At 40.2% G+C, this 17,256-nt stretch overlaps 1 protein-coding gene across 2 annotated transcripts in view; it reads left to right on the top strand.

Annotated features, from left to right (window-relative positions):
- The window catches only part of LOC137624499 (uncharacterized), a 68,403-nt gene that overhangs the window by 44,121 nt on the left and 7,026 nt on the right, over positions 1–17,256 (top strand). The window contains exons 2-7 of one of the 2 annotated variants that reach the window (XM_068355309.1): positions 3,885–4,013; positions 4,391–4,507; positions 5,779–5,965; positions 6,221–6,371; positions 7,614–7,741; positions 9,056–9,217. In XM_068355309.1, coding sequence (XP_068211410.1) covers positions 3,885–4,013; positions 4,391–4,507; positions 5,779–5,965; positions 6,221–6,371; positions 7,614–7,741; positions 9,056–9,217 — 874 coding nt within the window. Of the gene's footprint in view, positions 1–3,881; positions 4,014–4,390; positions 4,508–5,778; positions 5,966–6,220; positions 6,372–7,613; positions 7,742–9,055; positions 9,218–17,256 lie in introns of both variants that reach the window. The other variant, XM_068355308.1, reaches the window with a different exon arrangement.

The following is a 17,256-nucleotide window of genomic DNA, read 5'->3' as shown; positions in this document are numbered from 1 at the left end:
AAAAAACTCGCGAGCGATCGCTATGAAGGTTGCGGGTGTGCCCACCAGCGCCAACTGTCGGCCAGATACCACTCTTGTATGTAAACAAAACCTTCAATTCTTCTCGTCCCACTGCGTCTCTATTGGGGAGGAAGGGAGGGTCATTTAATTTATATATTCACCGGGTAAGTATATTCAAAAATTTAATTAAAATATCATTTTTAAATATTTAACTTAGCCGGTGAATATATAATAGCTGATTCACACCCAAGGAGGTGGGTAGAGACCAGAGTTAATTATGTTTACAGCGTATAAGCTAAGAGTTTTTTCATTTTGACAGTTATCAATATAACAAAACCAAAATATATAGGTACCTGGTAAGGAAGTTGACTTAGACGATTACTCTGCCTTGTAAGTCTGTCTTCCTCACGGAGCCCAGCGATCCTCTTAGGATGCTGAAAGACTCCCAGGAGCTGAAGTATCAAGGGTTGCAACCCATACAACAGGACCTCATCAAACCCCTAATCTGGGCGCTCTCAAGAAATGACTTTGACCACCCGCCAAATCAACCAGGATGCGAAAGGCTTCTTAGCCTTCCGAACAACCCATAAAACAATATTAAAAACATTTCAAGAGACAGATTAAAAGGATATTGGAATTAGGGAAGTGTAGTGGTAGAACCCTCACCCACTACTGCACTCGCTGCAACGAATGGACCCAGTGTGTAGCAGTCCTCGTAAAGAGTCTGGACATCTTTTAAGTAAAATGACGCGAACACTGACTTGCTTCTCCAAAAAGTCGCGTCCATAATACTTTGCAGAGATTTATTTTGCTTGAAGGCCACGGAGGTTGCTATATCTCTAACTTCGTGCGTCTTAACCTTAAGCAAACATCGGTCTTTCTCATTCAAGTGAGAATGAGCTTCTCGTATTAAAAAAATCTGATAAAATATGACAAAGCATTCTTTGACATAGGCAATGAAGGTTTCTTAACTGAGCACCATAATGCCTCAGATTTCCCTCGTAATGACTTAGTACGAGCTAAATCGAACTTAAGAGCTCTAACAGGACATAATACTCTTTCCAGTTCGTTGCCTACGATCTCTGATAAGCAAGGAATATCAAAAGATTTAGGCCAAGGACGAGAAGGCAGTTCATTTTTGGCCAGGAAACCAAGTTGAAGTGAACAAGTGGCTTTTTTCTGTAGAAAAGCCGATGTTCTTACTGAAGGCATGAAGTTCATTGACCCTTTTAGCCGAAGCCAAGCACACTAGGAAAAGTGTCTTGAGGGTGAGATCCTTCAGGGAGGCTGAATGTAATGGCTCAAACCTGTCTGACATGAGGAACCTTAGGACCACGTCTAAGTTCCATCCAGGAGTTGCCAAACGACGTTCCTAAGAGGTCTCGAAAGACTTAAGGAGATCTTGGAGATCTTTATTGTTGGAAAGATCTAAGCCTCTATGTCGAAAGACCGAAGCCAACATGCTCCTGTAGCCCTTAATCGTGGGAGCTGAAAGAGAGTGAACCTTTCTCAGATGTAAAAGAAAATCTGCGATTTGGGCTACAGAGGTACTGGACGAGGACACAGATGCTGACTTGCACCAGTCTCGAAAGACTTCCCACTTCGACTGGTATACTCTAATGGTAGAAGCTCTCCTAGCTCTTGCAATCGCACTGGCTGCCTCCTTCGAAAAGCCTCTAGCTCTTGAGAGTCTTTCGATAGTCTGAAGGAAGTCAGACGCAGAGCGGGGTGAATACGTCTTGTCGTCAACGTCGACAGAGAAGAATTGAAGGTTTTGTTTACATACAAGAGTGGTATCTGGCCGACAGTTGGCGCTGGTGGGCACACCCGCAACCTTCATAGCGATCGCTCGCGAGTTTTTTGAGTGTGTTTTCTGTCGAGCCGCAGAGTTGCAGCTATTATATATTCACCGGCTAAGTTAAATATTTAAAAAAGATCCTTTTGAATTGGTCATTGCCTAGATTAGGCCTTGTTTGAATGAAAAGTCTCGCAGACTTTGGTAAAGTACACATGTTCTGCAAGATATATAATCATATATACATTCAATCTACAACCTCACCTAAACTTTTCATCAGCAAAAGCGAGAAAAAATACCCTCAGCTATTTCGTTATAGTCAATTCTTAAGTGTTAATATTTATAACACAAGTTATTTAGTCTATATATGGCGACAAAATTGCTGATGGGTTGAAGACTGAAGTAAATAAGCAGCAGACCACAATGTGTTAGCATCATCTAATACCAATTTGCCTTACTATTGAGTGTGAATGCACACAGAAATTCAAACAACATCCCAGTCTTCCCTTTATTGTCTTTGATTTAGAGCAAGTTGGTGGAATGCTAAAACATTGGAGCTCCAAATATTCTCGGGTGGGGTCAGTATTCAACCTCTTGTTTCCAACAGAACTTGAGCTATTGCATTTTGTTGTCAAGCATTCAGCGAAATGTGTATAGGTCTTCAAAATTGTTATATGAAATCTCAACTGGACGTACAATATATCTGCCTTGATCACTGACTTAGCGTACATTTTACACTATTAAAACATTGACAGCTACTTGATTAAATCATTCGAGCTAATAGTAATCCTACGACCATGTCTATAACTATGGAAAACAGGGACCTCAACCCCTCACAGACCGTTCGACACGAAGGTTGAACACATTTCAACTGCAATGGAAAATCCCTCCCAACTAATTAACTGTTACCCACTGCAGACTAACATACTGTACACCCATACCAGAGGATTAGGTCATAATGGGCTTCAAGATCTTACAGACCATAACGAGTTCAAAGCAAATTGTAGTAATGAGCTGAGAGCTATCCAACCAGACAAAGCTGTAAGAAAACTAAGTCAGTCCAGAAAAGAAGGCCATAACCATTTCAAAAGTTCTTCCATTAAGCAGTCATATTGAGATCAAAGCTTTTTCAAGAAACTAGCCATAACTTCACAGCTCTTATAAAAAAGCTTAAAACTTACATAATATTTGGTTCTAACATTCTCAAACCTCTTCTAACACATTCAAGGCTCTTCCAAAATACAACATATTGAGTTCAAATGTTCCCAATAAATTTAAGCCATAGCCATCATGACACCATTATGAGCTCAAAGCTTTTTGAGTATTCTACACTAAGCTGTCACAAGCTAAATGCTTTCAAAAGAATAAGCTATAATAGTTCAAAGTTCTCTAACAGACTAAACCATGATGCTCTTAAAGTTCCTCCATGCTATTAGTCTGGAACTCTCTCACTAGGCTAAAACATATTCGAGCTAAAGGTCTGGTTTTCGTGAGAACGAGTGATGTCTCCTGAAAGAGTGAAACTCGTGTGGCATGAGATTTCATCCTCTTTAAGTCTAATTTGAGTGTTCTTCAAAAAGGAGGACACAATGTAGTGGGCTTAAATAAAATTGCCCTTTTTTCCTTCCATAAAAATTATGAACAATGCATTGTAAACACTTCTAACAACACACTGTATAGTCCTGTATATGTTTTCCTTGCACAATTTTTTTGAACGATATTCCATGACAAAATGTTTGCCTGAATTGTCTTATGGTGGTGTTTTCCCCTCAATCTAAGCAAATTATTCATGATTTTATTCATCCCCACACAGATAATGAAAACATCTAAATCCCAACCCTTTTATTCCTAAATAAATGTTACAAACAATGTAAATACAAGTCTAATTGCCAATTTTCAGCTCTTAATTATTACAAACAATGTACGCTACATGTACTACATTGAGAAAATATCTAGTTCTCTTTTCTCCCTCTCACGATAAAAACAATGTAGAGTGTGCATCTGGTCCCCAGTTTTCCATCACATAAATGTTACGAACAATATAACATGTACAAATCAAAGCCTTGGGCTTGACCTTCCTTTCCAGAAGGGCCTGCAGCAGTAATTGGTGGAGGCGGTGGCGTGGGATAGTTTGGTGTTGTCTGTGTCTCCTGTGCCTTGCACTGCTTGCCATCTGGGACACCCTGGGCTATCTATTGACATCATCTTATAATAACCGGTAGGTTTATAATATTTTAATACTTGTCTCCAGTTCCTAACCCTTACTTACTTTATATTTAGTTAATAAACTCCCATTTTACTTTATATTTAGTTATAAACTAACTGCCAAATATATAGGAGCCTGCCTGATGAATGGATAAATTAAAGGCCCATAACAGTCACCAGAATTAAACGACTTTAGATGATGAAAATGACACGTAAAGCGGTTAGTAATGTTCATTTTAAATTCATACTAAGATCTGGTAATTTTTTGGCTAATGAGTCATTATGTGCTATATAAGTACCTTCACCCCATTCAACATCACCCTGAAAAATCATAAATGCCCACACGAACAAAAGTCATGAAAATGTCATTAACTTTTCCCCCCTTTGTAGGAAACGTCACTGCCCACCTCCTCCAGTTGAAGTAGATGGATGTGCCTCATGGAGACCTCTACAACTGTCTCACCCAACATGTAACTGCACAAGAAAGCTTCTGGTGTTGCATGATACGTGAGTAGGCCTATTTCTGTTTTTGCATCTTTCCTCCATGTTCATTGCTTCATTGTTTGTTAGTAGTCGACACAAAAAAATGTATATTATGCAAATAAAACTTTGTATTGGCCTGTTTCTTGATCTTAATTCTCATATAACTTGAGAAGTTTAAAGTATGCGCAACTGCTTATTTGCAGAAGAGAATCAGATCCATTTCCATATATAATATACTGTAAAAATTTTATCTTGTTTGTTAGTCTGTCCTATTTCTTTTATACAAAATTCTGTTCTGCATATTACTTCTGGAACAAGTGGTTCTAGATAAATGGAACAGCTGTCACAGCCACAATCATCCTTTAACAGTTGAAGCCTGAATGACCACCCTAACCAGAAAACAAAAAATCTTGACCTAATCCATTGCCACAGAAAACTTCTCAATTACATGGCCCTTCCCACCAATCTACTATTCTCTGGTCTTTTTATGAGACTGGAATATCTCAAAAGACACTGATCTATTTATTCCTGCATCTAAATGTCTCTCCCTTTACACTAACACGACCCGAGCAAATATTTCAGCTAAGCTCAACAGCTCATGCCTTTCTTTCTCTTTTCATTAACATTTAACATCACTACTCAATTTCCATAAAGGAGAGGTGGCTCCACAATCCCTCATACATTGCAGCGTTTGTTTCTAAACATAACTCTCATCATTTGTATTTTCAATTTCAAAGTTTCACGGGTGAAGAAATACACTTAAAAATATAGGCATGGCTCTTGAAGTTGAAAATTAAGTACAGCACAGGAAAATAATCTAATAAATGACTACTATTCCATACTCACGTAACATTTACCTCGGCAAGATGAGATGGTACCTATGTCCCCTACAACAGTGGGGGAAATTAGTCATCTTGGTAGACCCGATTAAACGTTTCATTTACAATTCTCCTCTAGACAGATACCTTGAAAGAAATGGAAGAATATCCTTATTGATTTTGTTATTAAAATAATTACCATCATTACTATTTTTATTATGTACTACTATTATTACTAGTAGTGCACTTAACCTAACAAAAGTGACTACAGTGCTGAAGTAAATTTACTGCTGAATTGGACTTTAAATACAGTATATCAAGCACAAAGTTATCATCATAGCAGCATGTTGCTATCCTTAGTAACATCAAAATAATGTAGTACAAGAGATTTCCATTATGTCTATTAAAAACAGCAACATAATTTTTATTAGCAGTTATATTACTACCCTTATCAACATATCCATCATCATTCTACAGCTGCACAGATTTTGTAGCTACAGACGCGAACTCTTACCTGGCCTACACAAAGGAATACTTTGGACATTCTCACTGCTCTGACCAAGCCACCCTCAAAGGACCACGTCAACATGTAGTGTCATTGTCCATTGAACATGTGACCCGGCCTGAATTGGCAGCGCTGAATCGTACTGTTCAGGAGGTTAATGTAAGAGAGAGGAAATCTAATACAGTACTGTATAGTATAGTGATGTGTTTTATTTTAAAAGACATTGAACCAAGAGCAAAATGATTTCAAGTTTTAATAGTGAGCTAATAATTGTGTGATTATATGTTTTGTAAAAATTATTTATATAAAAAACCCAAAGAACAGAAATAGTAATATAAGTATTTGTTTGTCAAAAACAAGTTTACTTGAATAATAATAATCACCTTACTAAGTTTAAGATTTCTGATTTTACAGAGCGCCTATAAAGGGTGGCAAGTTAGGATCTACACTCCGTCTGCAAACCACAGCCATCCTGACCTTTGCTCTCTGGTCTGTAGCAATCCAAACCTTGACCTTTGTGATGTCAGGGGTATGTCCAAACCAGTGGATGCAAATGTTCGCCAAGGTGCAGTTAGGATCTCACTTTTAGATGTTCATAGGTCTTACAATTCAATGTCCTTACCTGAAAGTAAAAGATAAATATACAGTAAAAGGGGCAGGGAAATAAGGTAGGACTGGAAAAATATAAATAGAAGTGCACAGCTTTTGTAAGGGCGGGTTGTTTTGCATTATGACTTTCTTTTATACAACTAATATATTTTATACTTCTCTCATTGCTTAATACAGTATTTCATACAGCAAACGTTCTTTGAAAGAGTAGGTTTTACCCGTATCTCCTTCCCAGTGTTTCAATGGGCTTTGTTATTAACATGTTCCTGATTTATACACTATCTCTCTCGGGATATTCGCTCCGGAGGTCAGAACTTCATTGATATACCCCTCTAAGGTAAAATTTCTCTGGTTTATCACTCTCAGAAATATCCCTAGTAAAAGTTGCCAATGAGGAACTTTCATCAGGACGACATGGCTTGAGCCCAAATATATATATTATATTCTATATATATATATATATATATATATATATATATATATATATATATATACATATATATATACATATATATATATATATATATATATATATATATATATATATATATATATATACATACCTGTATATATATATATATATATATATATATATATATATATATATATATATATATATATATATATATATATATAAAATACTTAATAATATAGCATGTATGCACACCATCATGAAATGTACAATACCCACTCTAGCAAATATATTTTACACAAACTTTCACAGAACCGGAACGAAATACATGGATAAGATAAATTTGCATTTGCTTACTCTATCCTCTTCAATATAAAATTAAATGGAAAAACTACCAAAGTGTCACAGAGAAAAGGAAGATCTTTTATTACATAAATGTTTAATTGATATAAATTAGGATAATTATTCCTTTATCATTATTATATTAGTTAATTCCTCTTGTAAAAACATTCTACTTTCATTTCTTTATTCCTCTATAAGCTTGATCTATATGATTTTAAAATGCAATGCATCCATACTGATTTTCTTAAACAAGTACGAAATATTCCTTGGGTAATTTGGTCTATGCTTAAACTTTAAACAAATTCTAAACTGATCGCTAGTAAAAATCTATAATGAATATTGAGATTTCTTGATTCAAGCTTTGAGACCCATCAACCACTCCTATATTACCATCACTTCCATGATTTGAGTACACAGTAATAATATTATTAATCTTTCAAACAGGAAGAACTGGATGGCGATGGGCAGTATTAGGTGACCCTCTGGTCTCGGTATGGTTGGTGCGTTACCAAGACCAGGTTGTACTTGAGCGGGAAGCTCATGCCGTTACACAATTCATAAATTCTGACAAGGTTTGTAGATCTAACTTACAACTAAATTATGATTATGTGCCCTAATTAGCTTAATTAATTCTTAATTCTTCCTATGGTGATCTTTTGTAAATAAAAAAGGGAATTGAACCGAGGCCTTCTCAAATAAAATCCAGGTCAGGGTGGGGGAGTGAGAATGGTCTGACATGACACGAGTAGTTCTTGCCTAGTGTTTCTATACGCTTTAAAGTGAAAGGGTTACACTCTAACTAGTTTTCTGCTGTTATTACCAGAAATTTCCAGTTTTCGGTTATTAAATATTTCACTTTTTTTGGACCCATAATCAGTCTTCATGATATTGTTAAATAGAGCTGTGGATAGTGTATAGACTTAGAACAAATTAACTGATGATGAAGCACTATTTCCATTGTTCATATGAAGATGGTCATATTTCTAGGGGAAAAAAAAAATTAGTGATAAGAACAGTAACTAATGTCCATATAAACAACTACTGCTCAACACAAAACAATATTGTCTCAGATAATAAGCTTATGATAGCGAGAGTAAAAAAAAAAAAATGGTGTCAAATGCTTCATGTAAAGAATAATACACAGAACAATCAAGTGATTTGTGTAAAGAATATTGTGTTAGTTAATTTAAAATTGCTAGAAATTTTTACTTTTTTCGATAGTGTTAAAAATAAAATCATGTTAATAATGATCCTGTTTACAGCATTAACTATACCCAAACTAAACCACAGTGAGTGTACTGTAACTTCTTAAGAAAGAGACGATAGCCCCAAGCAGAAAAGAGGCAGAAGAACAATTTTGTGTTAACAATGATTTTTAAAATTAACTTAAGAGGAGGAAACGATTTTGTATTAACAAGGATGATTTTTAAAATCAACTTCATGAGGATAACCTGAAAAAAAATGTAGCAGCACCCTAATTCAAAGTGTGTGTCTCTTTTACTTTTAGGTATGTAGCCTGGAATTAGGCTACCAAAGAAAAGTTTCATTCCATTCCCTTTTATTTATCAATTTTAATGCTTATTTATTTTTGTCTTAATCCAATATCTATGTGTGATTTCCCTTTGGTTTTAATTTTATGACACCTTTCCTACTGTTCTGGAGACCTTTTGATATGGTTTCTTGACTTTTTCCAAACTCACTCCTTGTCCGTCTCCAACCCCCACCAAGTGTCCTCCTTTGAGATGACCTTGATTGAATTATATAAGAGCTTTATATTGTAAACTTGGCATTGTAGCATTGATTACTTAGGCATTAAACCACTTTATAATTTTTATTCATAAAAATTTGAAAATATTGCGGTACAATATATATCTTTGTTCTTTAAGTGTTGGCACCTTATGAAAGACCATGCCAGTCATGCAAATGCAGCCTTAGGATCAGGCCTGATCGGAGGAAAGACATCATGGGGATTGAAACGACTGAGTCGTATTCGTCGCAAGCTAACGTCCGAAATCCACACTATCAGTGATGAAGAGACACTCCTAGAAGTAAGTTTGAATTTATTCAATAGCACTGTACTAATGATAAGTATTTTACACTTTGAGCAAGACACCACAAATGCAAAAAAAAAATAAGTTTTAAGCCTATTTAAAATGTTCAATGAATATTATTACTAGACATATTAATTTTTATGAAACTCTTATAACATTCATATTGCTTCTACTGTAGGCTACTTGCTGTCAGTGCCTATCCAAAAATACAAAATTTCCATTCTCTCCCACTGCAAAAATGCATAGCTGGCAGTTGATGGCAACTAAGTCAGTGAAAAGATCATTTATCTCTTGCTTTTCAGTTCATCTCATCGCAGTGATCTAATAAGATATCAAATTTTACCACTGTAATTCATTTTGAACTTATAAATCACAATGCGGTTAAAATTTTTTCCGGCTTGGTAATGTAAATGTATGGTGATCGCATTAAATTTGTGTGTATAGAGGAATGTTGTATACTCACATTATCTCTTCTTTGAAGTTGTCAACTGTTAGTTGACTGCTGTTAGATTAGAAATTATTAAAGTAATTTATTTAAATGTTTAGTAATATCTTTTTTGTATAGAATTAATGGTAAATCCAGAGAAGACTGAGAACACTAGGCTGACCTCTTCAGGTTTGCATAGTGGCACTGTTTTCTTCTTGCGTGCCAGTGGGGTGTCGGCAAAGATACAGTCTTTCGAGGCCATATTTCTGACAAACTTGATGACTACTGCGTCTCAGCGCTGTAGTACTCAGTTGCTTCACTGGTAGATAGACACAATGGTGTACTCTCGAGTACCGCAAAATATGAGTGTAGCAGGCCAATGGTCAATCCAAGAGGATGCTTGCAAAAGTGACATTACTGCTGCCTCCTTGTTCAAAGCCGAGAAAATTGATGGCTGTTGTGCAAGCCTTACTTACAGCCTCAGAATTAAGGTTGCTACCTCGGGGCTAAAGTAAGAGGGGAAGGATAGTCTCCCTCTGTCATGTAGAACTTCCTTTGCCGGAGGAATCAAGAGGACTGACCCGTTCACAGGGAGTCTTTGGTAGCCGAGACTTGCACTTCCAATTTTTTAATACTGTTGTGTTTTCTGTCTGTCTTGACCAAGACAGCTCAAGGTGTGTGTTTTAACCTGTGTTGTTTCCTAAAGAAAGAATCAATAGAGGTCTGCCTTCCCAAGAAGGGGACTTTCAGATAGTCACCCAAGTTATTCAGTTTCTTGACGAGTACCAACACCGACAGGTTCAGTAGAGGTGGACTCTAAGGGCCTCACTTCGGCAGGACCTGACTAGTCGATGGGATGGAAAGGCTCAACAGAAGCTTCTACCTGAAAGAGACCGGAACCATTGATAGCCTCTATGAAAAAGAGCCTGATGGGATGACGGCATCTTTCGGATCGAGGGGAAGGGGAGCACTCTACTCCAAAAATACGGTAGTACTTATGTTTCGGAAGAGAATTTGGTACCAATTGTGAAGACTTACCTCACCTCAGTGAGTCTTCCTCCCCAAAAACTTTTCTTAAACCTTTTCCAGAATCTCCGAGGCTAAGGTGGACCAAGGAAGTTCTAGTCGAGGTCTGGCATTAGAAGGGGCGCAGCAGCAAAAATCCATGGAAACCATTCTGCCCTTGGGAGGAGAAAGCAACGCTTTTTCTAGACCATTCACGGTGTGAATATTCCTCAGCTCCTTCAAGAATGTAGATTCTGACTCACTTTCTTCTGTCGATCCAGTCTTAGGGTCAGCAGGTTGCTGGAGAAGTCCCTCAGAGTCTGAGTTGAGTGCCACTTCCTCAACTGCATCCACTTCTTAAGAAGGAAAAGGATCCTCACCAATGACTAGGCGTGACGCAGACCGATAAGATGGCTCTTCGCTTCTCTAATCGTTGAAGCAACCATGACGATCTGGAGTTGATGCCTCTTGGGATCTCCTGGAAGTGTCATCTTCTTCAAAGAATCATGACCCTTCTCATCATTGCAAAGAGGTCAAGAAATGTGTGAGAGTCTCAGGCTTTTGAAGGAGTGGATCCCTAGCACTTGTAAAGCTTGCCACTTTTGCCGGAGGATTGGATCCATCAAATTCTATGAGTGACAACCAGTGATGCCATTTTTTTTTTTCCCTCAAAACGTGCTAAGATAGTGATATCTGGCATATCTCTGTGGTCACACTGACTTTGACTACATTTCTTTGTAAAAGAAAAAAAAAAAAATTATCACTGCTTTAAATTTTGGTATTTAAGCTTTCATAAAGAGAAACCAAAATTACTATAAATAAAACAAATACTGTATAGATTATGATTTTTTTTATTTAATCTTTGAATAATAACTTTAAATATATATCAAAATTTCAAATCAAATCATGTGCTAAGATTCAACTCTGAAGGAAATAATGTTGCTTGAAAATATAACGAAGCGCTTGCGGAAATTCTGGGAGGCTACAATGGCAACACATCCATACTGAGTGTGGTCGAGGTGGCAACACTGGTGACAACCTGCAGTTGTCTGACAAAGTAATGTTTCCAGGAGAGAGAGAGCCTCTGTGAGTACAAGTTTTTGTCAACCCTCTTGGAGGCATTAGATGAACTTTACCTCTAATCCTATGTACTGATGTTTACCTTGGAAACTTCAGGATACAAAAAGGGGAAGAGAGGAGGACCGTGCTTCAAATGGACTCATCGACTTGCCCTAGCTTCTACAGAGGTGCCGCGTCTCTGGAGAAGAGAAGCTACTGTGTATCATTTGCTTTTGCAGATCCAAAGAACGATCAGGGAGTTGCGAGGATACATCGAGTACAGAGGGTAGTTGCTCCTTCCTGGTGGAGGAGACTTGTGCAGTCTTTTTTTGGGAAGAAGGATTCGAATAAGTCTTACCTTTCTCGATGTTATCCTCTCTTGCAGGTGACAGAGACGAGCCTGGAGCACTTTAAAGAGAAGCGGTTGGACTCTTGATGGTTGTTAGTCCTTCCTTCTGGAATGTGCAAGAGAAAAGCACTTCTCACGATTGGAGTGAGGGGTGTAAGCATCATTCTCAAGGGAGGAATGATCAGAGTATCTGAGCGAAAAGCTCACTGAAGAAGGGCATTGCCAACAAGGTGAGAGCTTGGCAGAACATGAAGAGGATACCCAACTGGAGCACGAAGACGAGTACCAACTTAAATGCGAGGGCGATTGCTGACTGGGATGCTAGGGCAAGTGACAGGAAGGGGAGGGAGCTGCATGTATAAAGCACAAGGGCGAGCAGTTCTTGGAGCACAAAGATGGAGAAATTCTGCTAGAGCAAGAGGGCAATGCCTTGCTGGAGCAAGAAGCATGACTGGATCTTGAAGTGGAGCACTTGGGCTACGACCAGAAGCACTGCGACTAGAAGACTTCCATAAAAATTATCGCTTCCATTTGTGAGATCTGTACAGTGATATGGAAGAGTGGACAGAAGAGCACCCATTCGAAGCTCGCAAGGAGTAACAATACTGATGGCAAGCAGGAAGGGATGGAGCGATGGAACTGATGCGCTTAGTGCAAAAAGAAGCACAATCAGCAGGCAATGGCCTAGATCCCTTATGGTGAGAACTCTCTTTGCAAGAGTGATCGCGAAGGCGATGGGTTGCTGGCCTTGATGAAGCCTTCTAGGAAAATGGAGACTGAGGTGGAAGAAGCTCCTCTACTAGGGCATCGCCTGACGAGGGTGAAACGAAAACGCAACAGACTGCTTCAGTAAAGACATTCCTGGGGCGATATCCTGCACAAGGCGCCTCGAAGCCGGGAGCCACTGAAGGTTGTCCTCCAAAGGTTATCCCTGGATGCCAAGAATGGCAACAGTAATCGTAATGCATCCACCTACGGCAAAAAAAAAAGATTTGGCCTGAGGAGGAGGAGAAACAAACTCCCATAGCTTCTGGACTTAACCAGGAGTTTTAGTGCCGAGAGAAAAAAAAAGCAGGCCTGGCCCTCTTAGACTTCCAAGGATAGTCCCGAAGGCAAAGAGTCCCTCTTTGGCTTCTTCTTCTTCCTAATAAACTTTACCCACAGGGAGGATGGCCACTACCTACACTCATCCCACAGCGAGGCCTCAGAACAAACATGACCTCTGTAGAACTGGCAAACCAAATGTGGGTCGACATCAATGCCACTCATAAAGGTACATCAGGTCTTCGACAGTATCCCAGGGTATGTCAACATAACAGTCAAGATATAAGAAACACTCACACACAAACACTGAAAAATGTTATTTTTATTAATAAAATAAATTTTTGAATATACTTACCCGGTGATTATATAAGCTGCAACTCTGTTGCTCGACAGAAAACTCTACGTTCAAAATACGCCAGCGATCGCTATGCAGGTAGGGGGTGTACATCAACAGCGCCATCTGTCGAGCAGGTACTCAGTACTCAATGTAAACACAGAACCAATTTTCTCCTCGGTCCACTGGGTCTCTATTGGGGAGGAAGGGAGGGTCCTTTAATATATAATCACCGGGTAAGTATATTCAAAAATTTATTTTATTAATAAAAATAACATTTTTCAATATTAAACTTAGCCGGTGATTATATAAGCTGATTCACACCCAGGGGGGTGGGTAGAGACCAGCATTACTTGTTTACATTATTATGAGCTAAGTATTTTGTATTTCATTTTAGCAGTTATTCAAAATAACAAACATAAAATAAATAAGTACCTGGTAAGGAAGTCGACTTGAACAATTACTCTGCCTTTTTAAGTACGTCTTCCTTACGGAGCCTCGCGATCCTCTTAGGATGCTGAGCGACCCCTAGGATCTGAAGTATCAAGGGTTGCAACCCATACAACAGGACCTCATCAAAACCTCTAATCTAGGCGCTTCTCAAGAAATGACTTTGACCACCCGCCAAATCAAGTAGGATGCGAAAGGCTTCTTAGCCTTCCGGACAACCCAAAAAACAATAATAAAACATTTCAAGAGAAAGATTAAAAAGGTTATGGAATTAGGGAATTGTAGTGGTTGAGCCCTCACCCACTACTGCACTCGTTGCTACGAATGGTCCCAGAGTGTAGCAGTTCTCGTAAAGAGACTGGACATTCTTAAGATAAAAAGACTCGAATACTGACTTGCTTTTCCAATAGGTTGCGTCGATTATACTTTGCAGAGATCTATTTTGTTTAAAGGCCACGGAAGTTGCGACAGCTCTAACTTCGTGTGTCCTTACCTTCAGCAAAGCTTGGTCTTCCTCATTCAGATGGGAATGAGCTTCTCGTATTAACAGTCTGATAAAATAGGATAAAGCATTCTTTGACATAGGCAAAGATGGTTTCTTAACTGAACACCATAAAGCTTCAGACGGGCCTCGTAAAGGTTTAGTTTGTTTTAAATAGAACTTAAGAGCTCTTACAGGACATAAGACTCTTTCTAGTTCATTTCTAACCATACGATAAGTTTGGAATATCGAACGATATTGGCCAAGGCCGAGAAGGCAGCTCGTTTTTGGATAGAAAACCAAGTTGTAGAACATGTAGCCGTTTCGGATGAGAATCTGATGTTCTTGCTGAAGGCATGAATCTCACTGACTCTTTTAGCTGTGGCTAAGCATACCAGGAAAAGAGAGTCTTTAAGGTGAGATCTTTCAGGGAGGCTGATTGTAGCGGTTCGAACCTGTCTGACATAAGGAATCTTAGTACCACGTCTAAATTCCAACCAGGTGTAACCAAACGACGCTCCTTCGTGGTCTCAAAAGACTTAAGGAGGTCCTGTAGATCTTTATTGTTGGAAAGATCTAAGCCTCTGTGACGGAAGACTGATGCCAACATGCTTCTGTAACCCTTGATAGTGGGAGCTGAAAGAGATCGTTCTTTCCTCAGATATAAGAGGAAGTCAGCTATTTGAGTTACAGAGGTACTGGTCGAGGATACGGATACTGACTTGCACCAGTTCGGAAGATTTCCCACTTCGATTGGTAGACTCTAAGGGTGGATGTTCTCTTTGCTCTAGCAATCGCTCTGGCTGCCTCCTTCGAAAAGCCTCTAGCTCTCGAGAGTCTTTCGATAGACTGAAGGCAGTCAGACGAAGAGCGTGGAGGCCTTGGTGTACCTTTTTTACGCGTGGCTGACGTAGAAGGTCCACCCTTAGGGGAAGTGTTCTGGGAACGTCTACTAGCCATCGAAGTACCTCGGTGAACCATTCTCTCGCGGGCCAGAGGGAAGCAACTAGCGTCAACCTTGTCCCTTCGTGAGAGGCGAACTTCTGCAGTACCTTGTTGACAATCTTGAACGGAGGGAATGCATATAGATCTAGATGTGACCAATCTAGTAGAAAGGCATCTATATGAACTGCTGCTGGGTCCGGGATTGGTGAGCAAAATATTGGGAGCCTCTTGGTCATCGAGGTTGCGAAGAGATCTATGGTTGGCTGGCCCCAGGTGGCCCAAAGTCTCTTGCATACATCCTTGTGGAGGGTCCATTCTGTTGGAATTATTTGTCCCTTCCGACTGAGACAATCTGCCAAGACATTCAAGTTGCCTTGGATGAACCTCGTTACTAGTGATATGTCTAGACCTTTTGACCAGGTGAGGAGGTCCCTTGCGATCTCGTACAATGTCAGAGAGTAGGTCCCTCCTTGCTTGGAGATGTACGCCAAAGCCGTGGTGTTGTCCGAGTTCACCTCCACCACTTTGCCTTGAAGGAGAGACCTGAAGCTTTTCCAGGTCAGATGTACTGCCAGTAGCTCCTTGCAGTTGAAATGCATTGTCCTTTGACTCGAGTTCCATAATCCCGAGCATTCCCGACCGTCTAATGTCGCACCCCAGCCTACGTCCGATGCGTCCGAGAAGAGAACGTGGTTGGGAGTCTGAACAGTCAGGGGAAGACCCTCTCTAAGGTTGATATAGTCCTTTCACCAAGTCAGACAAGACTTTATCTTTCCGGAAACCGGGATCGAGACCGCTTCTAGCGTCTTGTCCTTTTTCCAGTGAAAAGCTAGATGGTATAGAAGAGGACGGAGGTGTAGTCTTCCTAGTGACACAAATTGATCCACGGATGACAGTGTCCCTACCAAACTCATCCACAGCCTGACTGGGCAGCGTTCCTTCTTCAGCATCTTCTGGATGGATAGCAGGGCTGGGGGCTGATCGTCTTGTTCAGCAACGTCCTCATCAGAGGGTTCCTCATCCGAAACTGATGAGGAAACGGCAACGGAGTGGGCAACGTCTGACTCGCTGAATCCGGTCGCACTGGTGGATGCGTGACGGAGCCGGACGCAATATCATGGAACTGCTGCACAGTCTGTGAACTGTCAACAACCATGGGTGCGCGAGGAAGTACAGCGTCAACCCGAAACTGTCTAGACTGTCTGGGTTGTGCAGTCAACACCCTACCGGGTTGCTGAGGTTGACGCACTGCGTCACAACAAGTCACCTCTGCTGGTTGTTGAACGTCCTGAACGTCAACAACCACCTCCGAGCGTCGTTTAACGTCAACGTGCGACTGGCAACCCACACTGGGTCGCATCGGTGGAGGAACCACCTCAACTGGCAGACGCGAGTAGGTTACCTCAGCGTCAACAGGGCGCACAACCGACCGGTTGGAAGGTTGTTGGCCAGAAGGAGGAACCACCTCAACTGGCAGACGCGAGTAGGTTACCTCAGCGTCAACAGGGCGCACAACCAACCGGTTGGAAGGTTGTTGGCCAGAAGGAGGAACCACCTCAACTGGCAGACGCGAGTAGGTTACCTCAGCGTCAACAGGGCGCACAACCGACCGGTTGGAAGGTTGTTGGCCAGAAGGTTCTTCTCCGCATTTAAGTCCTCTATCAAGGACGCAAGCTTGGACTGCATGTCTTGCAGCAAAGCCCATATAGGGTCTACGGGAGCAGGTGTGGCAACAGACGGGGTTAGCGACTGAGGCGGAACCATTTACCATCCCTGAAAGCCTTGTTATGTGTGACATAATAGTACAGCAAAACTTCAAAGGCTCGACAAAAGTTGAGAAGTTGACCTGTAAACAACTTGGAGCGTCTCCTGGCTAGGCGCCAGGGCAAGTCTACCAGAATTGAGAAGTCTATCTGGGCAGAGGCATGAACTCCCAAGCCGA

This window comes from Palaemon carinicauda, chromosome 31, assembly GCF_036898095.1.
Source record: "Palaemon carinicauda isolate YSFRI2023 chromosome 31, ASM3689809v2, whole genome shotgun sequence".
Taxonomy (NCBI): Eukaryota; Metazoa; Arthropoda; class Malacostraca; order Decapoda; family Palaemonidae; genus Palaemon; species Palaemon carinicauda.
Note: the sequence above shows the minus strand (reverse complement) of the source record. Positions and strands in the feature narration are given on the sequence as shown.